We start from the raw sequence: 27,705 nt of genomic DNA on the forward strand, positions 1-27,705 counted from the left end.
AGATTTTAAATTTTAGATTTACAAATTAAAAATATATAACACCTCTGACAAGTGAAGGTTACAGTAACTAGAAATGAGCTGATAACTTTCAAACGGCTGAACCGATTTTCTTGGATTATAGCTAAGAACACTCTCGATCAAGCCACCTTTCAAACAAAAAAATTAAATTAAAATCGGTTCATTAGTTTAGGAGACAGACAGATACACAGATACACAGATATAACACCCCTCTTTTTGGGTCGGGGGTTAAAAATACATTAAGTAATTCCAATGCGTATAGTTTACGACGATAGCTTTTGACAATCTCCCCGGTGCAGTGGTGAATGCTGTGGTCAAGCAAGAGGTCCCGGGTTCTATTCCCGGCAAGTTCAAATTGGGAATTTATATTTTCTAAATTATCTTTGCTCTGGTCTGGTGGAGGCTTCGGCCGTGACTAGTTACCGGCAATCATCCCGCCAAGCGATTAAGCGTTCACATTACACATACAATGCCGTGTAGAGTGCCGCCGTTGCCCACAGTCGGAAGCGCGCGCTTTCAAAGTGTTCTTACGCCCGCTCCGCGTAATTTAAATCTTCTAAAAATCGAAAAAGTGGGTTTTTCACATCAGAATTGGAAGTGCATTACGTGAAAAGTTGCATCTCGTCAAGGACTATAATTTGGTGAAAAGTGCATTCAAATTGGTATAAAATTGGACGGGCAGCGACCAAAAAACCCCAAAGTTTGGAGATTTTCGAACTTTGGCGGCGTGCGCTGCCTAAACAAGATCTGTAACCCACAACTTTCACCAATTCTACCGACGTGCCTCACCGAGCTCCGCAAGTTAACACTACATTCTGATTTTTTCCGCGCATGAGCGCGGAGAAAATAGCGAAAAACCACAAACCACGTGGCCACGTGCTCCGTCTTCCGGACACCAGGGGGCGCTGGTAGCGGCCCCAATCGATAGAAAAGATCAAGCCACACACTGAGACGTTTCGATACTGAAGATTGGACTGGGACTTGCAGAGTTACAGCATTTTCAAAATTTCAAAATTTCATATCAAAAAATTTAAATCGACAACCCCCCATTATTTTTATTCAGGTCTGTAGAATTAAATTGGTTCTAACTTCATTCTAAATTTCATAATTTTTGACCGAGTAGTTTATTTGTTACGATTTTTTTTTAAATTTGGTGTTGCCACGTGGTATTTAATTTAGGCGTGCAGTAACCTGAAAACGGTGAACACTAAACTTTCTTATTAATTTTAAGTGTATTTGGACTGAGCAGACTGTACACTGCTAGTTAGTTAGTTAGTAGTAGGTTTTTGACAATTGGAGGCCCCTTACACCTCCAATTTCTTCTAATTAGGTCTAAAATAAATCTCTCTAATGGCACCAACACAATTGAGTGCAACAAGCAAACCTCCTAATACAGGGAGCACCTCTGTAAAGCACATGGACCCAGAGTCTAAAAAGAAACCCCCAATTAAGCCCCCGTCTACTGAAATGCCCTTCCTGGCGAAGTCGGCCGCGGAGGGCCCCTTCGGAGAGCTGGCAACCACTGCGAACCGGCTCTTCCAGGAGGCCAAACTTCAGCTGGAGCAGTCTGGGAACATAAAGTCAACAATAAAGGAGACGGTCATCGAGTGCATCTCGAGCCTCTACACGATCGTGTTGCGGCTCAACGGAGGGACACCGCCTCCCGCCACCCAGACCGTTACAGCAACGGCGGCTGACTTTGCGAGGGAGGTCTTGGAAGAGCTACAGCAGCATCGGCAATTGGTGGTTGCAGCCAGGGCCGACATCGGGGCCGTCAAAGAACAGGTACAGAAAATTGATAATAATATAGAAAAGATGAACATAGTCACTGACGTACATGACCGCATTACGTATGCGGCGATGGCGGCGACTACAAGGCCCGCTGGAGCCGCTTCCCAGCTGCCCCAACCTGTCCACTCGATGGTCGTGTCTTCGGTCGACTCCCATGACACAAGCGAGGACATAATCGACAAAATAAGAACTGCAGTGAGCGCGAAGACATCCGGCGTGCGAGTGGACAGATTGAGGAAAGCTAGAGATCAAAAGGTAGTGCTGGGCTACCAGTCACGAGAGGAGCTCACCAGAGTAGTAGAGAAACTGAAGGCCGGCAGCCCAACACTCCTGACGCAGTAGGTAGAAAATAGGGATCCGCTAGTTATACTGCTAAACGTCCTTAGCATTAATACCGACGAAGACATTTTGGGTGCCCTCAAGCGGCAAAACGGAAACGTGCTGGGGACAATACCTGAGAGCGAATACAGGGCGAGCGTGAGGTACCGAAAAAGGGCAAGAAATTCGCTCGAAAACCACGTTGTCCTGCAGGTGTCACCGGCGGTTTGGCAGCGGCTTACGACAACCGGGAAGGTGCACATCGACCTTCAGCGAGTGGTCGTTAAAGACCAGTCTCCACTGACGCAGTGCTTCATGTGTCTCGGGTACGGTCACGGATGGAAGAACTGTAAGGAGTCCGTGAACACCTGCAGTCACTGCGCGGGGCCACACCTGCGCAGCGAATGCGAACTGTGGAAGGCCGGAGACAAGCCTACTTGTTGCAATTGCCAGAGTGCAATTGATGAAAGCTGTCCGATAAGGAAGAAATGGGACGTTCTGGCAAGGGTGAGGGTGGCCTATTGCTAAGGTTGCACCGGGCGGAACACAGGACACACGATGCGCAGCTGCAGCAGAGCATACGTACCGCGCCATTCAGGCTAACTTACAACGTGCAAAGCTGGCTACGAAAGAACTGCTATGGGAATCCCAAAAAAGGAGTATCGTCTTCGCCATGGTGCAGGAGCCATCTGTCAGAGGGGACGGGGAGCTCGCTCAGGCGAGCGGTTATCGTGCTGTTCAGAAAGTGAGTAACAGGAGTAAGCCAGTCAAGTCAGCAATTATAGTGTTCGATAACGGTCTTGAGGTGATTGAACACCCAACACTAACGACGGAGAATGTTGCTGTAGCAGTCCTGAAGACGCGGTCCTGGGCGGTGTGCGTCGTTTCCATATACTTTGAAGACAGCTTGCCCATAGAACCCTACCTCACTCAAGTGAAAAGCATTAAAGATAAGCTCAAGACAAAATACTTCATCATCGGAGGTGACGCTAATGCTTGGAGCACATGGTGGGGTAGTGACTCTGAGGACCATAGGGGTGAAGCGTTAATGGGCACTATCGAGAAGATGGAAATGCACATACTGAACGAGGGAACTGACCCGACCTTCTTCACCATCAGAAACGGGGTTATTTATAAGAGCATAGTAGACATCACAACATGCAGCCATGACTTGCTCGGAATTTCCGGTATTGTGGAAAGAATCAACGATAGTAGTCCTGCGGAAGCCAGGCAAAGACGATTACACAAAGCCTGTCATACAGGCCCATAGGACTATTATTATGCCCACGACTTCGTCCGCGTTGACAACACTAATTTCCAACCCTTTTAGGTTTTGAAATTTCAACAACCCTTTCTCAGCGGACGTCTTCGTCATACTTAATAGCTATCAGCATGCCAAATTCTAGTAGTCTGAGATGTGCGTTGATAGATTAGCCAGCTTTTTTTTACGTGTTTGAATTTAAAAAACTCATTGGAATTACCTAAACCCAAAGTCCTTCCTATACGACTCCTTAGAGACTGAAATAATCACCCCGCTTGCTTAAGACTAAGTTGCTTGTCAGCAGGAAACACTGGGACTAAAAATTTTATTCAGGGGACCCATTAAAGTATTGTAACAAACTAAAGTGATTGTATCCAAAAGACACGCTCCTTTTTTAACCTGAATTGTTAGACAGTTACCTGACAAGATTAATAAATCCACCGATATAATAGTTTCACGAAATTATTATTATTGCCCATTTTTTACATGAGAGCCCTTAGAGAAATTCCACCGTGAATGTATTTGTAAACGCATTTCCATTTGCGCTTGAGAACTCATACTTACGAGTATCACCTGGCAATATAAAATATCGCGGTATTTCGTACTCCAAGAATATGACTCTTGTAGAAGCACGAAGAGATTGGCCGACGAAGAGTACCTACTTTACGAGTAAGTGGTCTGCACTAGGTTGAAAATCCAGTCAAATGCGAGTCGGACTTGCGAATGAAGAGTTCCGCACTATTTATACAAGAAATCTCAAACCAGTATGATAAAAATTTGCAACTTAATGCTGTTCAGCACCTTGATGTGATTTAGTAAACTAATCATTTCGGAAACATAAATCTTTATTTTTTTGTTATGGAACCAAAAATTCACGGTTTTCGTATTTTTCCCTTTACGTGTGCTGTAAGACTTGATAATTTCATCATTGTAGGTCAACGGGAAGTACCCTATAGATTTTGAAAGACAGACAGATAGACAGAATAAAGAAATGATCCTATGAGGGTTCCTTTTTTCTTTTGAGTTACGGAACCCTAAAAATGTAACGGCTGCAACCTGTCAACGGAACGGAAATGGCTACTAGAAATAGTCGACCCACTCGTAACCAGTGGTTCAGTAAAAAACTTTTCTACTTCTTTTCTTACTGTTATAAGTAATATTAGACGTTAGATTGACGTTAGTATTTATTATGTTGGTTAGTATAGGATAGGACTGAAATTAACAATGTTACTGCTTCTAAACAAAGTTGTTACTAAAACAAATTATTCAGTAAAATATGTCTAAAAATAGTGACTTTGGTCGTCAAAACTAGATTATTTTTAGAAAATGGTTTCTGCATGCTAACAAAACTCTTTGTAAACATATCCCATAAACCTAGGTAGATTATTGGTAAGACTCGGAGTGCTCGCTTCGCTCAGGCAATAAAAGCATGGGATAACTTTTTTGTTATTTTCAATCATACTTTTGTGTGGGTTTGTGATATTGTATCCTGTCTAAAGGACCATGGGAAACGTCATGTTGCGTTAGATGGATTAAAGGTGGTTTGATGGATTATCTACTCTAGTCTCTAACTGACGCAGTCGTATTGCGTAACAGTTACGGTTCTATTAAGCGGATTTATTTGCAGATATAGACTTTTCCATTTTATTCTAAACTATAAATTCTTGATTCCAACCAACACTATTTTTCCACCCCGGCCTCGCACGGGCAGCTTACTACAATTTTTGTAGGGATCTCTAATTTTATTTAAAAATAAAATATAGCCTAATACGTCGCTCAGGAATACTGTAGCTTTGTACTGGTAAAAGAATTGTTAAATTCGGTTCAGTAGTTCCAGAGATTACTTCCTACAAACAAACTTACAAACTTTACCTCTTTATAATAGTAGTATAGATATCTGTGCCTGTAAAGTACGAAATCCTAAGATTTTTTATCTATTTATCACTTACTAGCTGTTGCCCACGACTTCGTCTTTACCCGTGGATTTTCAAAAAAAAAACTTTTTATATGAACACTATCCTACAATTATAAACACAACTAAAAAAGAATTATCCAACTTGCCACTCCAATTGTCCACTCGTTCTCAAGTTATGGCGTGACCAAGGGAAATAGGGATTCATTTTTTACCCGACTGCGGTAAATTCAAAGAGAAGCCCTACCTTAGTAGATATGGCTTCGCAAGAAACAGTTAAAAATTATTTTGCTATAATCCGCCAACAGGATAAATCTGTATGGTCAAACATGCAGTTACAAGCTAAGCACCGCTTACCTCCCCAACCAAGCAATAAAGCCAAGTTCCCAAGCAAGCACTGCCACCACCATTCACATGCAACACCACACAAGACTTTTCCACTACTCTCGACGCACGTTTCGCCCCGACACCGGAGCATCCTCAGGAGATTTCGACTTTACAATGCTGTATTGTCACTGTGACAATAACGTGCGTCGAGAGTAGTGGAAAAGTCTTGTGTGGTGTTGCATGTGAATGGTGGTGGCAGTGCTTGCTTGGGAACTTGGCTTTATTGCTTGGTTGGGGAGGTAAGCGGTGCTTAGCTTGTAACTGCATGTTTGACCATACAGATTTATCCTGTTGGCGGATTATAGCAAAATAATTTTTAACTGTTTCTTGCTAAACATGAACTTCCGCAAAGTAACGCCTGATTCTATCCAAGATATGGCTTCTACAGTAACATAATATCAATTAAATGCAGATTAATATAAGCTTGTTGTTAGGTGTGAACCAATTACTTCGATAGGTAGAGATATATTGTTAAACTAATTGCATTTCGGTGATATTAATTTTCCTATAAAGTGTACCCTGCGAGTGAACTTTAACAAGTTGATAATTATTTTGAGCTGATGCCACACAATATATGCACAGATTGAACATCATTGTAGTTATTAAAGGCATTGTAGTTTTGAACATAGCCTGATTGGAAATATGTCAAGTACAATTTACGTGTTTATTAATAGCTTTAGTAAAGCTGCTTGCATCTTACTTTATTAAATCTGGTTCTAGATACGCAGCGTATACAATGCGTTCCCACATACCTAGGGTACTTACAGTAATATTTTAATTGTGTCTAGGGGATTTTTGGCGCCCACAATATTGGTCTGGATGCTTACAAGAAGTATTGAAATAATTCTCTGAGCATCATATTATATAAGTACAACTATAAGTAAGATTAAGTATGATATTTTTACGAGTTTCAAAGTGTCTGGCAGTATTGTTCATATTGATTACTAGCTGATGCCCGCAGCTTCGCCCGCGTGGATTGGTCAGATCCCCTGCAGCATCAGGATTGAGGAGTTGGACTCCAAATTTTTTATGAAACAATGTCGCGAAGCTCCTCAATCGATTAAAAAAGAAATGACGCAAATCGGTTCAGAAATCTCGGAGATTTCGGTGTACATAGGTAGAAAAACACAACTCCCTTTTTGAAAGTCGGTTAAAAAAGTAGCCTATGTTACTCCCTGGTCAATTCTCTACTTGTCTGTGAAAACCCCGTCAAAATCGGTCCAGCCGTTCCGAAGATTAGCCTTTTCAAACAGACAGACAGACAGACAGACAGACAGACAAAAATTTTAAAAACATGTGATTCAGTGTTGGTATCGTTCAAATAACCATATGAGCTTAATATGAGGTAGTTATTTCGAAATTACAGACAGACACTCCAATTTTATTTATTAGTATAGATTTTAGAGAGAATACTCTCTAAAAGGAACAAAAAAACAGCCGTGAGTTGGTAATTTTCGTTTCTTTTTTCAATTTCTTCGAATTTGAGTTATTTTTACATACTTTTAGTGGCTGAAAGCTATGATTGACAATCGGCCTAAGCTAACAGATATGCATACGTGAAATATACATACCTACTACTGTGCCACACAAATTTTGTTATTTTATTTATTCAGAAAATAAGTAACGTTTGGGGACTCTGGGATCTTGAACCATAAAAAGCATTAATATTGCGCTAGTATTTAGAACCGAAAGTTTTATTTTAAACCAACTAGAGTTGTTGTCATGTAGCGAGTATCATTGTATCGAAAACCTCAATCATAAGAATCATGATGCAAATATTGCGTAAAGTGCACAAATCCTTCCGATAATGATACGATCGCTAAATCGATTGTACTCATACATAACATAGTTAATGATGATTGTGTGTTGTCCCAATCATTATGGTGGTGATTTCAAAATCCGGGAATCCGAAATTATGAATCAGCTTCATGTATGTTATGTTATTCGTATTGGCTACGATCCCGTCGAAATTGATTGTGTATGAAATTGTTACATAATTAGTATAGTGCTTGACACCTACCAACTTTAATAATAATTAATGCTGCTTTAATTATATATTAATTATGTAAGTACGTTAGTAAAAACGTTAGCATGCTATGCCTGATGGGAGAATAAAGTTAGCTGAGGCCTCCCTCAGCTAACTTTATTCTCCTCCTTAACCTGCACGCAGCGTTGCTTTTTAACTAAAAAAAATTGGTTGTCTGTAAAGTCGGTTTACTGACGATAGTTGAACGTGACAACAAAGGCCGATTGTGCTTCTTTGTCGCTCGTTCCGCGCTCTCGCTTGCACTTCAAGCCTTACATGGAACGCCTCAGAGCGAGGTAACGCCGCATGAGTCATGTTTTTTCGTGCGTGCAGCCGGCTCTATCGAATTATAAGACGTTGTCACGTCAAAAAAAAGCCTTGACTTGAAATCGTTATCGTCGATTCAACGTATTTTCTATCTCTCTATGAGTTTAAATTGTTTGTAATAAAATGAATAAATTATACAAGATAGCAAAGGCAAGAGACTAGATATAGGTACTCGAAAATACTGACAAAAAATTGGGCCGTGATCAAAGTCGTGCAAAAGGGTCTGTATTTAGAAAAAAGTGTCCTGTAAATTATCCAACCGCAGAATGGCCGCCTCTTTCACGCTTCGCGAGTTTCAGCTGAGGCAGCCTTTTAAAACCATTATTAGTTCCACACCAACAATATTACGACTTTTTTAACGACTGAAACTTTCCTACAGCTCCTTCCGGTATTGTTTAAATTCAATTATTAAGAAGGTGGTTAAAAATATAATAGTCATTGTTGAAATTAAGTAAATGTACACACACAGTTTTTGTTGAATTAGAGAAGTCAATTTTAAATAAAATGATTACCTTAATAATTTAAGAGGTATACCTACCCCAATAGATTGTGATAAATTCACAATCAATTTATTTATCTATTTTTTGTTATTGTTGTTCACGACCTAAAATTAAACCAGATATAATTTATCTCTCCAGTATGGGTACGACAACTAGTCATAAATTTTAATAAGACGAGAATAAATCATTCCAAAATTGCGGACTTGAAATTACTAACAAAACTTGAAAGCTTCTTCTAAGTTCACAATATTAAGAAAAAAAATTGAAGTTAATTATTTCCCACAGAAAAAAAACCGGTCAACTGCGAGTCATACTCGCACACCGACAGACAGACAACAAAGTGATCCTATAAGAGTTCCGTTTTTCCTTTTGAGGTACGGAACCTTAAAAAGAGAAGGAAAGAGTTAAAATAAGGGCATACCATTTTAGAACAGTATTTTCCTTACTCTGTGATATATTATTCTCTATTTTATTAGGTATTATATATACTATTACTGACGAGTCAAATGAAACGTTTCAGCAGGTTTTTAATGACTCGCTTTTGTTCTGTTTGTCTAAATACACGTACCTACAGTGTGAATCGATCATACGGTGTGAATTGATTTTAAACTAACTACCGTTATTTTAAGATTCACGAATTAAAATAATTAATATGAAATCGCTCCTATTTAATATACCTATTATGCCAATAAAAAAGTTTACGCAGTGTATACGGAAATTGATAACAATTTTTTCATTCGCAAATACCTCGCATCAGCTGAGCCGGTTCCTTCAGTGTAGTGTATTTCTCACTTAATTCTTGGAAGTATGGAATTGTGCAGGTCTCCGTAAGAGCCGTGACAATGGCACCGCGGCATTGTACCCTCAACCGGGTCCGCTTCAGGAAATTGGATTTGTCACTACAATTGTGAACAACAAATAGTATAGAAAAATCTTATCAATACTCCCTATGATATTTTGTTCGCCAAAAATAAAACGGAAAAGATTTAAATATGATAACTGAAACTTTATCTACTAATTAGAGTTTCATTAAACAGTGGCTTAAAAGGGTTTTTACCCAAAATAATACTAAGGACAAGAAGAAAAGAAAAAAAAAGAGAGAAAAAAGGAATCTTATCTTATAAATTACACTAAACGCAAAAAATAGAACTTTGAACTTAAAGTTGTTAATGGAAACGACGCTTAGCAACAAAATTTTAAAGTACAACGCACATTTATTGTATTTTATATTATAATAAAAAATCAAAATACTTATAACAAAAGTACTGGGACAGCATTAAAAAAACAGAAGTTTACAAAAGGCTTTCTCGATAAACAGGGTCAGTAAACGTCTTGCCAATTGCTCCACGAAGAATTATTATTGGTCTCTGGGACAAAAGTCCGAAATCTGGAGCACGACCATTTTTAAAATGCTACCACAAATGGCTCCTTTGTAAGGGTCAACGGAGAATAGACTTGCTCAATTTTATGGAAAATGGACGTAAAATAATCGATTTTACATTGTGCTTCCAGGGAAACCATATTGTAAAGTGTAACCATATTGTGTGATTTGTAAGGATTTACTTACGAGTATTTTAATTCTAGTTATTGTAGCTTTGGCCAAGGTCTTGGAACTTTATATTTTCAATATTATTCATTATACTGCTATCAGATTTTGTTGGGACATCTAGGGTCTGAGGACATTCTGTATTCTCTGTTCTCTCTTGTTGGTGCAGCATTTGAGTTTTACCGCATCTTGGCACACAACAATCACTCTCAGAAGCAGCCATAGTCCAAGTCGTTAGGCAATTATCAGTGTCCAGGAGTTTGCGCGTAAGTCCGTTGAGAAAAGCGAAGCCTTCGGAGTCCAGGGAGCAAGCAAAGTCGTAGAATTAATCATAAAAACACAATCGAAGCACATTCACAGATCACAAAAGGAAACAGAAACACATAATATGATTTTTGAATTCCGGGAAAACAGAAATGATTCCTATGGTGTTTTAAAAAACCTAGTCATTTTTTTTAAATATAATAATATTCGCGCGATGTGTGTATGTCGCGATTATGTGAAGATGCCTACGTGGAAGGACATGAAACTTTGGCTGACACATTTATTATGATTGTCCTTTATAGAAGATCACAATTTACGACATACTCCTTCGTAAGTGTCAGTTGAACAAAATGTGTGATAGAAGGCTGTTTTTGCTGTTGTAATAAAACGAGTCAAAGTGGCAATAAAACCGAACTTATTCATTTTTCGATTCATGGTTCCTTATTAGAGGCTTACTTTTGCTTAGCATAATATCCTATAATATACTCTAAAATGGTAGGAAGATGGGTAGAGTATAGTCAAAATTAGTACCTACCTGATGAGTCTTAATAAAGTTTCATTACCCATCTAAACTGTATTTTATGTGAACGTTACTTAACGTCAAGTACCTAATTCCACCCTTGAATTACTTGGGTTGCACGTGAATTTCAACGTAATAATTGCTTGAAGGTAAAAGATAAACACGCTGTTAAAACTGAAGGCCACAGCACACACACAACTGAAGGTGAAGTATCATTGTGGTTTAAAATTAAACAGCTGAACAATTCTGATCATGTAAAATGGAAGAGTAATTATTGTTGCCAAATTAAGTGGAAATACTCAAGTAGTATTGAAATCCCGCCAAGTTGTTTCTAGAAGCCACCGCTTTTTCAATCTTCGATTTGTCTCGACTCGTAAGCGGGATGTAAACTTTGCCCGAGCGTGAAACAAGTTTTAAATGATTTTAAACTGTAGGCTGGTTTACAAATTTTTCCTGTTCATTAACACTGCTTGTTGCTTGTTGGAGTCTGAAGGAGAAATTGAGCTACGCGATTTCGATCTCAATGGCTATCGATTGGTCTACACTCTACACCATGCTGATGGTAATCCTTTTATCTTTATTTTGCCCTTAAACTTTCTTAGACAGTTTCCGAAAATATTATTACAAATATAATGCATACGAATGGCTCGCATTGTTTGGACTGGGAAAATACTAACGCCATAGTGATTGCAATTGTGTTATGTAATTATGCAGGTCGAGCAATCTGAGTTTATTACTGTAAAATATGCTATCGGATTATAGGATTTCCAATAAAGCACTACAACGCCAAAATTTTCAATAACATAAACAAAATTAGGGACAAAGCAATTCCGTTCCTAAAATAACAAAACCGATCACAGTGTTAATGGCTTTGGATATTTTACCCATATTTATGAAGCCACTCGAACGTGACACCCGGCAATAAAAATTTAATTCGCAAAACTTTTGAAAAGGGTGTTTCGTCCGCGGTTCGCGGAGCACCCCAGAAACCCCAAAATTCCTAATCAATCGCTGTATAGTGAGTAGGGCATGCAGGTACCTCGTGCAGTGCTCTTCGTTGCCGGCGAATATCGGGCCCGATTCTTCTTGCTTCTGGCTTGAGGCACTTTAGTGTGTTTTGTGGGTGTGGTGGAATGTGGTATTTATTGCACTCTAACCGAAATTAAATTAACTATGCCGAGAAAGGGCGGCGAGCCGCGGCCGCTCCAACCGAAAAAACCGATGAATGAATTTGACAGTGACACTGTCACCTGTCAGACGACAAAACGACAACGTGACTTTGACAGCTGGAGTTGCCGCTTAAATAATAATTACCAAACATTCCCCCGCCCAAGCAGTCTTCAACTGCTTCCGAAAACCTAATAAAAACTAACAACTATTTAAGCCTAAACCAAATCGAAAATAAACCTAATCAAAGCTAATCTAAGGGCAAACGAGACAATTTGGAGATTGCCCGTTGCAAAACTGTACCCTTCGCTACCCGTACATCTGCGAGCCTGACCACGCCGTCCTTCCCAGGATACAACGCTACTATCCGACCGCGGCGCCATTGAAGAGGTGGCGCATTGTCCTCTTTTAGTAAAACTAAATCCCCAACTTTAGGTGGGACAGCTGGGTCAGTCCACTTCAATCGCTGTTGTAGGGTGTGAAGATATTCCAAATGCCACCGATGCCAAATTCTTTGAGATAGTTGCTGTAGCAACTGAAAGCGAGATAATTTATACGTCTTTTCATCCTGAAAGGGGTACTCTGGAAGCGCTGTTAGCGGTTGTCCGATAAGAAAATGACCTGGGGTCAGAACCTCTAGGTCATTTGGGTCCGAAGACAGAGGGCACAAAGGCCGTGAGTTCAAGACTGCTTCGATTTTGCAGAAAACCGTACTAAGTTCCTCGAAGGTCAAAGTTGTTTCCCCAATAGTACGTTTTAAATGCGTCTTGGCCGACTTTACGGCCGCCTCAAATAAACCGCCCCACGACGGGCACGCGGGAGGATCGAAGAGCCAGGTTATACCGCGCCGAGCTAAATCATGACCGATTTGTGATCGATTTTGTTCCAAAAATTGGAAAACTTCCTTTAAATATCTGTCACTGCTCTTATAATTTGACCCACAATCTGACCTAATGATCGCTGGAAAACCGCGTCGCGAGGTCATGCGAGAGAGACAGGCGATGAAAGCCTCCGAAGACAAATCCGAAACTAATTCTAAATGGACGGACTTAGTGGCCAGGCATACAAATACGCACAAATAGGCCTTGGTGACCTTTGGATTCCGCAACTTATGAGACTTTACATAAAATGGACCTGCGAAGTCGGTTCCCACGCCTTGAAAGGGTCTAGCCGCTAAAACGCGGTCTTTAGGCAGATCTCCCATCAAGGGTTGGGTTGTGAGTCCCTTTAATTTGTAGCACGAAATGCATTTGAATGTGATTTTTCTTACCGCTCTTCTGGCCGAGAGAATCCAATAGTCCCGTTGTAATATGGCTAAAAGAGCGTTTGGGCCTACATGTGAATTTTTCAAATGCGAATCCGAAATTAACAGATCAATAAAATGTCCCGATTTAGGAAGCAACAATGGATGTCTGGCTTCATAAGGTAAGTCCGAATGTTGAAGGCGTCCTCCAACACGAAGGAGTCCGTCCGAGTCAATGAAGGGGTTGAGACGTCTCAAATGCCCCTTCAAGGTTTGGCCTTTCCGAACTTTCTCAATCTCTGCACCGAAACTATCCCTCTGCACTAGAGAGATCCACATTAGCAACGCGTGCTTCCTATCCTGTGTTGTTAAATAAGGCGTAGTATTCCGATTATTATTCCGACGGCAATTAAAAATGAATCTCCGAATCCACGCGGTAACCGAAATAAGCCGATCTAAGGAGCTATAACGCTCCACGAGGAAACCGAAATCTGGGAGTGATTCTGAATTTGTAGCAACCGAACACCGAATCCCAGGTAAATCCGCAGGTGATACCTGATTAGCCTTTGATGCAGGCCAAACCGATTCCGAATAAGTTAGCCATCGCGGACCCCACCACAATGGATGAGATACCAGACCCGAAGCTGTTAGGCCCCGTGAAGCACAGTCGGCAGGGTTCAATTCGCCCGGAATATGTCGCCACGTGATTGGCACTGTAGAATTTTGTATCTGTGAAACTCGATTAGCCTCGAATACTTGAAGAGTATGAGGTGAAGTTTTAAGCCAAGCTAAAACTATAGAACTATCAGTCCAACCAAATACCTCGTGAACATCGATGGTCCTTTGCAAACAAAGGCAAACATGATGCAGAAGCTTAAGTAGAAGCACGGCTCCGCACAACTCCAATTTAGGAATCGTCAGACGTGTTCTGATTGGGGCGACCTTACTTTTGGCCATTACTAAATGAACCGAAACATTATCTGTGTCATCCACGGCGCGTAAATATACAACAGCTGCGTAACCAGCCTCCGATGCATCTGAAAAACCGTGCATAGTAATATTTTTTACCGCTGGTGGGAGCATACATCGCGAAATCCGAACATCTTCAATCCGAGCGAGGTCAATTTTAAAATTAATCCAATCTCTTTCTAAATCCCCAGTAATAGGTTCATCCCAAGTAAAACCCGAAAGCCACAGACGTTGCAAAAAACATTTAGCCCGAAATAAAACAGGAGTGATCCACCCGCTTGGATCATACATGCGAGCAATTGTCGACAGTATTTTCCGTTTAGTAACCGAAGGTCCATGAGTTAAATCCGTCCGAAAAGAAAAAACATCCTCTACAGGATTGTATTGTACCCCCAAAACCGAAGTTAAACTTTGCATGTCTGGGTTATCAAACAGATGAGGCACCTGTTGATGATCGTCAGGCAAGTCCCGAAGTAAAACAGGATCGTTCGAGATCCATTTCCGTAATTCATATCCCCCTGATTGCATGAGCCGAATTAACTCTTGTTGCAGTTCAAGAGCTTCCGATTGTGAGCTGCATCCCGACAGAATATCATCGACATAAATGTCGTTCTCTAAAACCGAAGCCGCCCGAGGATACCGATCACGTTCTCGATCAGCCAACTCTAAAAGCGTCCGAATCGCAATGTAAGGACTTGATTTTAACCCGTATGTGTTGGTTCCAAGTTCATAGGTAAGAAGGGGCTCATCTGGAGACTCTCTCCAAAATATGAGCTGGTACCTTCTGTCCAATTTATCAATAAGCGTCTGCCGAAACATCATCCTAATATCCGTCACAAAGACAACTCGATGGCGTCTGAAGTTCATCAAAATCTCCGAAATATCCCTTTGTAATTTAGGGCCCGAATGTAAACACTGGTTTAAAGAAACCCCCGAATTTGTGACGCAACTACCGTCAAAAACAACGCGTACTTTCGCATTTTCGTCCGAATCCTTAAAAACCGCATGATGTGGTATGACAAAATATTCTTGTCCGCCTTTAAAATCAAAATCCGAAACCGACATGTGACCGAGATCCAAATATTCACGCATAAAATTAATATACTTCTCTCGTAAGACCGAATTTTTCATAAGTTTCCGTTCCAAAGCCAAAAATCTTTTTTCCGCAATAGTTTTCGAGTCACCTAACAAGGGTCTGTTAGGTAAAAATGGCAACTTCGTGACAAACCGACCATTTTCCAACCGATACGTACTATCTTTATAAAACTGTTCACACTCTAGATCAAGTGGAGCAGACCGAGAGGATGTTTCTGGAGGTTCCTCAACCTCCCAGAACTTTTGAAGAGTGTCCGAAACCGAAATACCGACGACTTCCGAATCATCAATCAACTCAGATTGTTTAGTGAGTTCTACAGGACCAAGTAGAACATAACCGAAAATAGTGTTATAAGCCGTAAGACCGATAGAATTTAAAATTATTTTATCTCCTCCCATAAGAGATCCTAAAACATCCGAACCGAGCAGCAGTTCCACTGGCGATGACTGGTGAAAGTGGGGATCTGCTAAACTTAAGCCGGTGGCTAGGTCTTTCACCGAATCATCCAAGGTCACCGTAGGTAATTTTCCTATAACCGTTTGCATACACAAAACAGGAGTAGTAATTTTAGGAAATCTTTTATTTATCGGAGAAAATGTCACCGAAGACCGACCGATTATAGTTGAGGTTGTTTCAATACCTCCAACACCCATGATCCGTTCGCTGCACGGATCTAAACATATGCCCAACCTGCCCACTAAATCTGTACTAATTAAAGACCCCTGAGATCCACTGTCAAGTAAGGCTCTGGTCGAAACCCCCATTTCCGAATTTATTTCTGAATTAAAATAGACTTTGACTATAACAGTGGGTAAGAGTACAGTTAGTAAAGGGCACGTGGGCGCCCAATCCTAGCGTCTGGTAGGGGAATAGAGGAGAGCACGATCGTCATCTCGCCTACCACTCTCATTCCGCTCGTCAGAACGCCCGTACCGAGGCTTATCACTACGATTTACATTACGTGAGTCATCTCGCTGCTCCTCACGTCGTCGTGGAGGAGATGAGGTACGTTGAACGGGTGAAAGATCGCGAGGTGACTTGACCCTTCCGACGTTAGATTGTTGCCGAAAGCCCCCGCCCGTGCGAGGGGCTGACCGCTCGGCCGAGCTCCGATTATTATTATTATGTCGCTGTTGCACCCCCGACCGATTAAAACATAGCATCGGGTGATGCTTAGTGCTTCTACAGCTGCAATGAAGCTCTCGACGGCAATCGCGGTAGCTGTGGTTCCCCAGACAGTGGAAACATAGACGTTCCTTGTCCACAAAATCTTTTCGTGCAAAAGGCGACATGGATTTAAACTCCGGACAAATTGTTAAGCTCGAATGTTTCGAATCCCCACAGAATATACACGGCTGCTTTACTTCAGCAGCGGCATAATGAACCGATCTGCGAGCGGGCTTCGCTTGCCTCGAGTTGTTATAGTCATTATGCTGATTTGTTGATTCCAAATTCGCGCACTCGATTAAGCGGCATTCCGTTTCTAAAAATTCAACTAAATCCGAATATTTAGGTATGGTATCCGATTCGCAACCAAATTTTTGTTCAAAACGAGATTTAAGTGACGCTGGTAATTTTGATAGACATATGTGTAAAAGTATAAACGACCATTCCGAAACAGGAAAACCGAGACGCTCTAATTGATTAACCGCCATAATCAGTGGATTTAAAAATTGTGACCGAAGACCGCTAAGCCGACCCGAAATAGTAGGTAATTTTAAAATTTGGTCAACGTGTACGTCACCTAAACGCCGAGTGTTCTGATACCGTTTCATTAAAAGATCACGGGCAATACTATATCCTTCATCCGCAATCTTGAGGTGTTGGACCAATCCACGGGGTTCACCGGATAAACACGACATCAAGTATGCCAGTTTCTGTGCCGGTGACAAATCTGAACGTTTATCGACCAGACTATCAAATAGATTGTTAAACCCCACCCATTGGTCCATCTCCCCAGCAAAGGACGGAAGCCGAAGGGCTGGCAAACGTGACAGCAGCGCGTCCAGATCGGCGACCTCCGATCTAGCATTTACCGTAGAACTGCTAGAATTCGCAGGAGCCTCTTCTAACTTAATCGACATTAGTCTATCAAAAGCTTCTAAAGCACGTGCATAATCCGCGCGGGCTCCCAGAACTATTTCCCTCTCAGCTGGAACACCCTCATCCACCAACTCAAGGATGCGCTGATATGAGTTTTCCAAATTCATGAACTCCGAATTCACAGTCAGAAGTCGTACTGATAAGCGCCTTGAATGGTCGGGCCTATCTATAAGGTCCGCGCTGTCCAACAACCATTGTAGCTTAACCCTAAACTGGGACCAATTCGCTCTGACAGACATCTTTAATGCATAAAAGGAATCCAAGAAAAACCGAAAAGAAAAACCGAAAATCCGTAAAATACCGAAATAATAAAATACCGAAATAATGAAATACGTAAAACACCGAAATAATTAAAACATAACCGAATTAATAAAATACCACATTCAAATCATTTACGATTTCCAAAAATCACCAAGAACCCATGTGTCGGCCTCAACAAAATCAGTACGTGAGTAGCCGCCTTACAATATAGGTACGTGAGGTGCCACCTTAACGTGTCTACGTAATCAACCCGCGGTAATTTATTTTTTACCGACAGGTAGGTAGATAGAAAAAACTTTGAAACTCGTATATTAACCAAGAAATATCGTGTTTTAATCACGAAAAAGACCGAAAACCACGCTCTGCTACCAAATGTTTCGTCCGCGGTTCGCGGAGCACCCCAGAAACCCCAAAATTCCTAATCAATCGCTGTATAGTGAGTAGGGCATGCAGGTACCTCGTGCAGTGCTCTTCGTTGCCGGCGAATATCGGGCCCGATTCTTCTTGCTTCTGGCTTGAGGCACTTTAGTGTGTTTTGTGGGTGTGGTGGAATGTGGTATTTATTGCACTCTAACCGAAATTAAATTAACTATGCCGAGAAAGGGCGGCGAGCCGCGGCCGCTCCAACCGAAAAAACCGATGAATGAATTTGACAGTGACACTGTCACCTGTCAGACGACAAAACGACAACGTGACTTTGACAGCTGGAGTTGCCGCTTAAATAATAATTACCAAACAAAGGGGACTTTTTGTTTTGATCAATTTGAAAAATCTAATTTAACTCGGGGTGTAACCCCTGTTTCACAATCTAGCGAATATCTCTCCCAGAGGCCCTCGAGTGAGGCGTGGCAACCAGAGGCCGGTAGACTTTGAGCCATCTGACCGCATGACGCGATTCGGTCACGGCCTTGACGACAGCGATAGGTGGAGCGGGAGCGATGGCGGGATACCTCCCTATAACAACGGGGGCAAGTGATAAGGTGGCACCAAAATAAATGAATGAATGCGTAGGTGCCGTATCATCAGTCTGTTCTCACTTCCCCTGTCGTCGATACCATGGCCTCAGCCGCGCGATTTTCTATACGGAGTTCCAAGTTTACCTTTAGGCGTCCACATTCTCCATGTATTCAGTTATCCGCGCCTCACAGCCAAAAAAACCGAGTGGAGCGCACCGTAGACGATGCGAGCGGTCTTGAGGCAATACGTGGACGCTTCTTGGAGTATTTTCACACTTTTTATGTTTTTATCAGTATTTCTGTCCAAGCCAAACTTCGAAATCAGGCTAATACAGTTTATGATGGGATTTTTTCAGGTAAATACAGATGTAACTGGGCTAATTTGTAGCCCAAAAAGGCAAGGGAATCTTCCAAATAAGGGATTTTTAAAAACCAAACTCGTTGAGTCCACGGGGTACTGACAAAAAAATACTTACAAGATACTTTTATAACTGGGATACGAAAGTTTGGTTATTACCTAATTCATGATATTCTCCTCAGCCCAAGCACAATCACTACGACAACGCTTTCTTGCAGCTTTACATCGATTCATTTTTATGGCTTATATTTAAGGGAGTGCGGAAGTAGCAAGAGAGATGTGTCACACTGACTGTACTCGGGCTACAGCATCAATAGAACTTTTTATAAATGTGCGAGTAATATTTTGAATTACTTCATTGTGGCGCAGCTATTTCGCAAATGGAGCCGGAATTTTATTACACCTAATATCACCCTTGGCCTTTTATATTTCTTTCGGGATAGACTTCGTATTTTTGATGTGTTAATCAAAGGGGAAAATATGTCAAATTATATTACATCCTTCGCCATTTGTAACTGACTAGAGAAATGATGGTGCAATTTATTATTCTGGCAACCAGAACTTGTATCTTATACAAGCTTATTTTCGCGACTTGGTGCGCGTGGATTAACGTTTTTTTATAAATACCTTCCTTATTGGAACCCTTGGGCCATCATCATCATCATTTCAACCCATCGCCGACTTACTACTGAGCACGGGTCTCCTCTCTCAACGAAAAGGATTTCAGCCATACCACACTGGCGAATATAATAATTGCTTTGAAAGAAGAAATAGTGGTGAAAGAAAACGTCGTGAGGGAACCTACATGTATGAGAATTCTACATAATAAAGGTGGGTGAGCCTGCCAATCCGTAATTGGCTAGTAATGGCCTAAATCCTTCTCATTCTGAGAGTAGTGCGCCTGAGATGAGTTCAGATGATTTTTATCATTAAAGTTGCATCGCACAATAAAGAAAGCGATATTAATATTATAGCCGGAAACAGAATAAAAGCACCAAGTCAAGGAGTCGCAAGGAATCGATGGATTCAGGAGGCGCAAAACTGTGGCGTGTTGGAGTCCGAGATGACGACGACGAAGCACAGCAGCCGCAAGTCTGCTGTGGTCCCCTTGTAGTATCACCAGGTAAAATCAGACCATCTTCTTTTTCTTTCTTTCTGGGCTGGTTGCGGCACTTAAACGTTTCCGTCTGTTGTGCGTTCGTTGCCCCTCCCCGCCGAAGTCTTCACTCCAGCCATCCAGGCTCGCTCCAGAAGCCGAGTAGACCGCCCAGGTTGCTGAGGGGCATCACATGACTCTATAGTAATAGACAACTTACACTACATTGTAGAAAAGTCTTCAGTAGCTATAACAAGTTAAGTTAGTTAATGGGTATTTTATGCGCTCACTAAGGCATAGTAATGAAGTATGCGGAAAGTGCAGCAGTAAGTGCATGCTAACATGATTACCTCGCGATGCTTCTATATAATGGAAGGGTTCCATTTTTGTGGTAATTATATTCATGTACCTAACTTAATTAGCTAGCTACCAAGAACTGTGACGTAAAAAATCAGTTTTTCTTTCCATTTTTATACGACGACGACGACGGCCTCTCTGATACGTAGTAAGCGCTGTGGTCTTATTGTGGTCCCGAGTTTGATTCTCGGCGGGGGTTTGGAATTTTATAATTTCTAAATCTCTGGTCTGGTCTGATGGGAGGCTTTGACCGTGGGTAGTTAGCACCTTACCGGCAAAGCCGTGCCGCCGAGCTATTTTACCAGTCCGGTGAGATGTAGTATAGAAATCAAAGGGGTGTATTGGTTTAGTAAAAATTTTATTAATTATTGGTTTAGTATAAACTGCCATACCCCTTCCAGATTAGCCCATTTCCAACTTAGACTGCACCATCACTTACCACCAGGTGAGATTGTAGTCAAGGGCTAGTTTGTATCCGAATAAAAATTATTAAAAAAGTAAAAATGGTTAGTGTCTGATAAGTATTATATTTTAATAGTATTTTTATTCATTGATTCTGCATTCATAATAATGACAGCTTATCTTACATGTTATTTTTGTGCTGAAGTTTTGCACCGTTATTTTTAAAGGTTTACTTATCTGTTATTTTTCAATCAAGTAGAAATGCGCGTCGAATAAATTCAACGCCGTCCCGGGTTGTTATTGTGCTAGCAATATTTTTGATGACAATGATTGTGCCATTTCGCAAATGGATACATAATTTTATTTTACGACGTTTCATGCATTATAATTTAGTTTTTTTCCTTTCAGGTTGTTTTTCATCGGTGCCGGCCCATTACTGAGCACAGGTCTCCTGTCAGAATGAGGAGGGTGTAGGCTATTATAGTCCGCCACGCTTTACAAATGTGGATTGGCAGATTTCACACATCTTTGAGAAAATTATGGAGAATTCTCAGTCAAGCAGGTTCCTCGTGATGTTTTCAGGTGATATTTAATTTCACCTACGCACTAGATATGTACGTTTCAAGCAATAAAAATTGCAGAAAGTCAAAAAGTCATTTAATTCAATAATCTATTTTAAATAAATGTAAGTGAACGCTAAATAGCTTAGCGGGATGGATTTTCCGATATAGATAAGACTGATTATGTTTGAGGATTCACTAATTATAACATATACCTAAAACCAGTAAAATAACCATCATTTGTTTGTGTACCATAGACCATAGAGAATTTTTATTGTAGGCAATAACAATAAATAAATCCAATCACTATGCATAGAGCAATACGATTAATCCAATACAATGTAAATACCACTTTGAAATTAAATTCAATTTACTTTTGTTTAAATTCAACAATTTGATTGCACTGTTCAAACGTGTCCAAATGACATAAAACTATGTTGGAGTTTCGAACTTTGCTGTAGTTAATTTTATTGACTTGCTACGGAAAGTCGCTATTCAAATAAAACGGTTTTAACGTTAGTCATGTACGGTTATAAGTTCACTAGCCAGATCTCGTTATCCTATCATACAAAAATGTCCATGGTTTTTAGGGTACCGTACCCGGAGTGTCCCAACGAGGCCCTATACTAAGCCTCCACCGTCTGTCAGTTTGTCTGGCTGTCAGCGAGCTGTATCTCATGAACCGTAATAGTTAGGAGAGTTAAAATTCTCAGAGTGCGCATATCTATTGCCCTTATAACAACAAATTATAAAAACTTCAAAATAACCGCCATGTAAAAAAGATTAAAAGTCTTTCTTGTACGATGGTACTGAACCCTTTGTGTGCGAGTTCAACTCACACTTGACCGGGTTTTTGTTTCAAAAAGAAACGTCTAGCAAAATCAAAATAGTGTTGCCAGTAGGTATTATTATATATTTAATTCATGTTTGTAAGTTAACGGACAGACTTGTAAATCAGACGCATTCAGGTAAATTATACTTTCAAAGTAACGTGAAGTATTAGGTATAACGATAATGTTCTAAAATAACGATTTCTAAGGAAGTCAATTTGGAAAGGTTTTGCCGTAGTTGAAAATTTATCGGAAGTTTCTCTACAGGTGGTAAATTACCCAAAGCGATTCTCAAAGCGAAATAGGATGGATGGGGCAAATTGCAAACCCTCTACAATAACGCTTTGTCATTTGACCTTCCATCCTCTAAACTCTGTCGAATTTCCTTGCACCAAAGATCGCACAAATAACTATCTAGCATGAAATCTTTAAAGATCAAACTAGAAAAAAAAATTGCATGAAAAGTATTCATTTCGAACATTTTAAATTCTCCAAAGTATTAACAATAGTAACTCTGTGCCTTCCTCATTGCTGAGGATCGTGACCTTTTCCATTAATCGCATAATGGTAGGAGCTTTCTTGCTTAGTAGTAATTATAATTACCCATATTTAACTTCTTTTCATCATACCCATATTAAAAATGCGAATGTGTTTGTTTGATGGTTTAGTTTAGTGGTTTATCCTTCGGATCAACTGAACGAAACAACGGATCCACGTGATTTTTGCATGGGTATAGTTAAAAGCCTGTAGAGTTACTTACACAGGCTACTTATGATCCTGAAAGTCCAAGAATTCGTAGCATATAATAACGTGACTTAATCAGGATGAGGATCATTTCCGATGCTCTTAACTTTTAATAATCTTGTATATAAAAATCAATGTTTGTATGTTTGTGTTCTATAGGCGGCTAAACCGCTGATCAGATTGTTATGAAACTTTTGTAGGGTGTTCTGAGGGCGTCCGAGATGGTTCCTGCATTAAAAAAAAACTACATGTATATGAATAAAAAAAAAATCTTTGTTTACGGCATTGCAACGCATGCAGGGTACAACTAGTATTCTATAAATGTGCGCCAAATTACATATAACCAACTAACTCCTAATAAATGGATGGACAATATTTTTGAAGACTTTATTTTGCACAAAGATTCCATAAATGGACTCATTTCATTCAACCTTATTTCATCCCTTTTCATATTTTTTCAGGCAGAAACGTAAGCTAAAAAATTGTGGGTTTTCATTTTTGTAGTTGTATTTTACGGCAGCGAAAAATAAGATTTATGTTTTTAATAGTAAATCAAATCCCGATTGGTATCCCGGTTCGATCGATTTGAAAAGCCTGAAAAAAATATAATAATGACTTGGAATTGATCGAGCTTTGATCAAACAATCGTGAAAATAAACTGAAAGCCAGTGTCTGATATCGATGAAAATTCATCGATACAACATTTTTAGGAAAACAAGGCTTACTAATACAAGTGTAAATTAAAAATTTATAACACCCCCGACGATCCAAAGTATTTGAGTTTTCCAAAACATCATTTTCAAATAAATAATTATGTATTTAGGCAACGTCCATCTTGACAGCTTGACATTTGTCTATTGACATAATATTATGAACCTAACGGTTATATAACCTTCTTTTCTACAAGAAAACTAGAAAAGAGCTGATAACTCTTAAACGGCTGAACCAATTTTTTTAGATTATAGCTAAGAACACTCTCGATCAAGCCATCTTTCAAACAAAAAAAACTAAATTAAAATCGGTTCATTCGTTTAGGCGCTACGATGCCACAGACAGATACACAGATACACAGATACACAGATACACAGATACACAGACACACAGATACACAGATACACAGACACACAGATACACACGTCAAACTTATAACACCCCTCTTTTTGGGTCGGGGGTTAAAAAAAGAAATAAATCAAGTTTTCAGACAGTTTTGAGGAAATAGCGTCTTTTTATTTTCTAATGGACGAATTCTGAAAATGTTAAGTAAGCAGTTTTATGAAGCGACCTGAGCGGCGTTCTTTTGAGGATAATTGGACTGAAAAGTAAATACCCATAGCGTTCAGATGTCTCATTAGTCCTTTGAAATGTTACCTGTGTGATATTGTTTAAAATGGATACTGTCTAAAATGGCTCTTTTATAAAATTTTACTTGTTCGAATAAATTAGAAGTTTTCCAATAAATGTAGGTACCTATAAAATCCTTCCTTTTGTAAACTTTAAGAAGCGCGACTTAGCTTGTAAGTTTTAAATAAAATTATATGTTTTGTAAAATATTATTGATAATAAAGAATTATTTTAAAAACATAGTCTCTATATTAAGTCGATAACAGCTATTTTATAACCTACAGAACTACCTCTATGTACCTAGGCGATGTAAACGTTTTCTATTTAGACCAAGGATCAATTTAAACAAACTTTGGCAACTACACAGCCATCGACATAATCCTTAGGTTGATGTTTGTCTAACCTAAATATTATAATCCAAAACTAAATCTATACTCTATCAAGCGAATATGACCCAAATTTATGCTACGAATAGTTAGAATATGTAACTATTCGTAGTGTAACGACCCTACATTTTACACCAAAGTGTTACAAAATAATATTAAAAAAAAAAAAAAAAAAAAAAAAAAATTGTATTTAAATTTTTACTTCAATTTTATCAAAATCAGGTCAGTGAATACTTGTAGAGATGTACTTACACATACGAACATAAAATTAATTCATTTAGACCTTTTAATCTTAATGTGGACCGTCCGAATTTTCGAAAAGAGGCAAACACCGTTTGGCATGTCGGTGATGCAGAGACGCGATCGACCGCGGCCGAATTGCGTTGGCGAGCGATGTGTGCGCGGGCGTCGTAACGCTCGGAGCAGAGTCGAAATCAGAACGTGAACGAAGTAGCTCGCACAGCGGGACCGCGTGTATTTGCGTCGGCGGGCGGTGCCTGCGCGGACGTCGTAATGCGCGGATATAATTAATTTGTTTAAATTCTGTACTGGGGCGATACATAAAGTTTATATTAAAGAATACTGAACACGGACCAAGTTGGTGCTTGGAGAGAAACACTCTAAGCAAATATTCTAATAGAAGGGACCACTTTAATTACACAGATATATTTGTTATATAGGGGCGATACCTCCTAAGATCTAAAAGCGATTTATGTTTGAACTGTTGACGACGTGGCTGCTCAGGCGGGGAGAACCGCGTGTCCTCCGGATGTTCGGTGATCTTTGCTTGAGATGGCTTTCGGTGATATTAACTAACTATCTGACATATGACAGAGCGCGTTAGAAGAAACTTATGCGAGGGAGAACCCTGGTGCCTTTGATGCTTTGTCAATCCTAACTAAGGAGAGCCCTAGTGTCTTAGGTGCTTTGTGAATCCTTTGCTGAGATGATTCTAATGTGCTTTAATAACAGACTGACCACAGAGGGCAGGTAATGCTGCTATTCTGTTTGTATTCTGACATTTGTTGGAATACTTAACCGCCTTGTGGTGGTTACCCAATATTAATAACATACCCATACAAAATTACGCTAATGCATATATACTGAAGGTTGGGTTAAGGCCTGTGGATATTCCCGCAGTGAGTCTGACCCGTCCTTGAAACCTATTACAGGTCTGTAGTGGGAGAGCACCACTATAAAAATGCTATTTCAGCTTCGGCTGCAACGTGGGATCATAAGTGGCACGCACCACTTCCTAAAGTATGCTTGCATACGCTGCGCTGTTTATTTGGATGATGACGTGTGTGGGGGGGGAGCTACTGTTCATTGGTATTTTATGTGCCATATTGATCTCTTGATTTATCGAGGGTCCCAGTATGACGATGGGATACCAAGGGAAGGCAGAAGCTCACCGTACGTGGCGTGGTGGAGCTACGTACCATCATTCACTCTAAACCCTTTTTACGCCAACTAGAGTGAATGGTGCCGCTACACAACTTCTTCCTTTACGAAGGAAGGAGCACACATACACACACACACGTCTAATAAGTAGGGCTCTTTATAATGTGTTGTCTTGTAAGGCTGTCTCATGATCCTATCATAGTTTAATTCGGTCCTAAGCGGGAACACACCTTTTGATTCTTGAACTAGCATTTGTCTTATCAGACCAAATGCTAAATAAATATTCATACACAAACAACACACCTTCAATACTCGAACTAAGTTCGCATTGGCAATAGTCTTACCGGACCGAATGCATGGGAGATGTTATACGCAATCACACATTTTCAATACTTGAACTCTGTAAAGTCGTTTAAGTCTGATGAACTCATTATTTCCGACGCTCTAAAAGTTCTTGGTTTATTATGGACACAACATCACAAGGGGTCCTACCGCTATACGATACACGTGCCACTTTAACGAAATTGTTTTAAAATGTAATCTTTAGAAAGATCCAAAGGAAAAATAGGGTAGAGTTTTTTAGGACCCCGTTAGTTCAGTTACAATTTGGTGCCGTGACCAGGATTGGTCATAACGGCTTAATAGAGTAGGGTAAAGTAGGCGAAAGCCTACAATTCGGTGCCGTGACCAGGATTGGTCATAACGGCTACATAGAGTAGGATAAAGTAGGCGAAAGCCTACAATTTGTTGTTCGTGAAATGGAAAGAGTAAGGAAATTTTGAGTTCATAAAGACTTAAACGACTTGTTATCAGGGGGTTGTGGGGGAAAGATGATTGAAGAGAAAGAAGTAAGAATGTAGTAACTGTCTATTTGACAGGGGGTTGTGGTAGCTGGTTGTGTGTCGTGATTGTGAGAGTTAGCTAGTGTACAAGTACCCTGTTTTAAAGCTTATATGCGCAAAAGGTTATAAGAGATGGTATGTTTAATGATTGACGGAGTAAATGACAGAGAATAAGGAGCGAAAGACAAATAATAGATGAAAGGTGAACAGAGCAAAATAAAGAAAGTTTGATGAAGCGAAAGACGATAGATAAAAGGTGGACAGAGCGAAAGACAGAAAGGTTGTTGAAGCGAAAGAATTAAATATATTGATCGATGATGGATAATAGGTGATGGAGACGTGGATTTTAAGAGGAATTATAGGGTAATCATGTTATAGCATAACACATGCTATAACGTGAAATCTTAATAAATTTTAGATCATAAAGTCATAAAATCAGAGTTTGTGAAAATTTAAGATATAATAAATAAATAGATAGCTTAAAAACGGAAACATTGATAGGTGGAGCACTAGACACCTTAACTAGGGGAATCTAGAATTATTGAATTGACGCTTAGGTAATTAAAAAGGAGATAGTGGGGAATATGGACGTATTGTGATTAAATATGTAATATTGTTTAGAAACGAGAGAATGTTATGAGAATATTATCAGAATGTTGTCAAATGAATGTGTGAATAAATATTATGTATGTTGATTGACGATGAATGATATGACAAAGAAGT

At 40.0% G+C, this 27,705-nt stretch overlaps 2 protein-coding genes and 1 long non-coding RNA gene across 3 annotated transcripts; 1 reads left to right on the forward strand and 2 right to left on the reverse strand.

Moving 5' to 3' along the window:
* The first annotated feature begins 1,304 nt into the window (after positions 1-1,304).
* On the forward strand, positions 1,305-2,581 carry LOC123870069. The gene has a single exon (XM_045913237.1). The coding sequence runs from the start codon at positions 1,369-1,371 to the stop codon at positions 2,149-2,151; it is 783 nt and encodes a 260-aa protein (XP_045769193.1). The 5' UTR covers positions 1,305-1,368; the 3' UTR covers positions 2,152-2,581.
* A 2,556-nt stretch (positions 2,582-5,137) lies between these two features.
* LOC123870070 lies at positions 5,138-8,211 on the reverse strand. Its single transcript, XR_006796997.1, has 3 exons — positions 8,200-8,211; positions 7,056-7,060; positions 5,138-5,285 (listed from the first exon to the last, which is right to left on the reverse strand). It is a non-coding gene; the product is annotated as an uncharacterized LOC123870070 (long non-coding RNA).
* Positions 8,212-12,287: 4,076 nt separating this feature from the next.
* LOC123870481 lies at positions 12,288-16,109 on the reverse strand. Its single transcript, XM_045913808.1, has one exon. It carries the CDS (start codon positions 16,107-16,109, stop codon positions 12,288-12,290), a length of 3,822 nt encoding a protein of 1,273 aa, XP_045769764.1.
* Between the last annotated feature and the right edge of the window lie 11,596 nt (positions 16,110-27,705).

This window comes from Maniola jurtina, chromosome 12, assembly GCF_905333055.1.
Source record: "Maniola jurtina chromosome 12, ilManJurt1.1, whole genome shotgun sequence".
In the NCBI taxonomy this organism is placed as follows: Eukaryota; Metazoa; Arthropoda; class Insecta; order Lepidoptera; family Nymphalidae; genus Maniola; species Maniola jurtina.

Bases quoted from the DNA above. Each gene is read 5' to 3' on its own strand.
- LOC123870069 (XM_045913237.1), top strand. From the start codon at position 1,369: ATGGCACCAACACAATTGAGTGCAACAAGCAAACCTCCTAATACAGGG.
- LOC123870481 (XM_045913808.1), bottom strand. From the start codon at position 16,109: ATGGGGGTTTCGACCAGAGCCTTACTTGACAGTGGATCTCAGGGGTCT.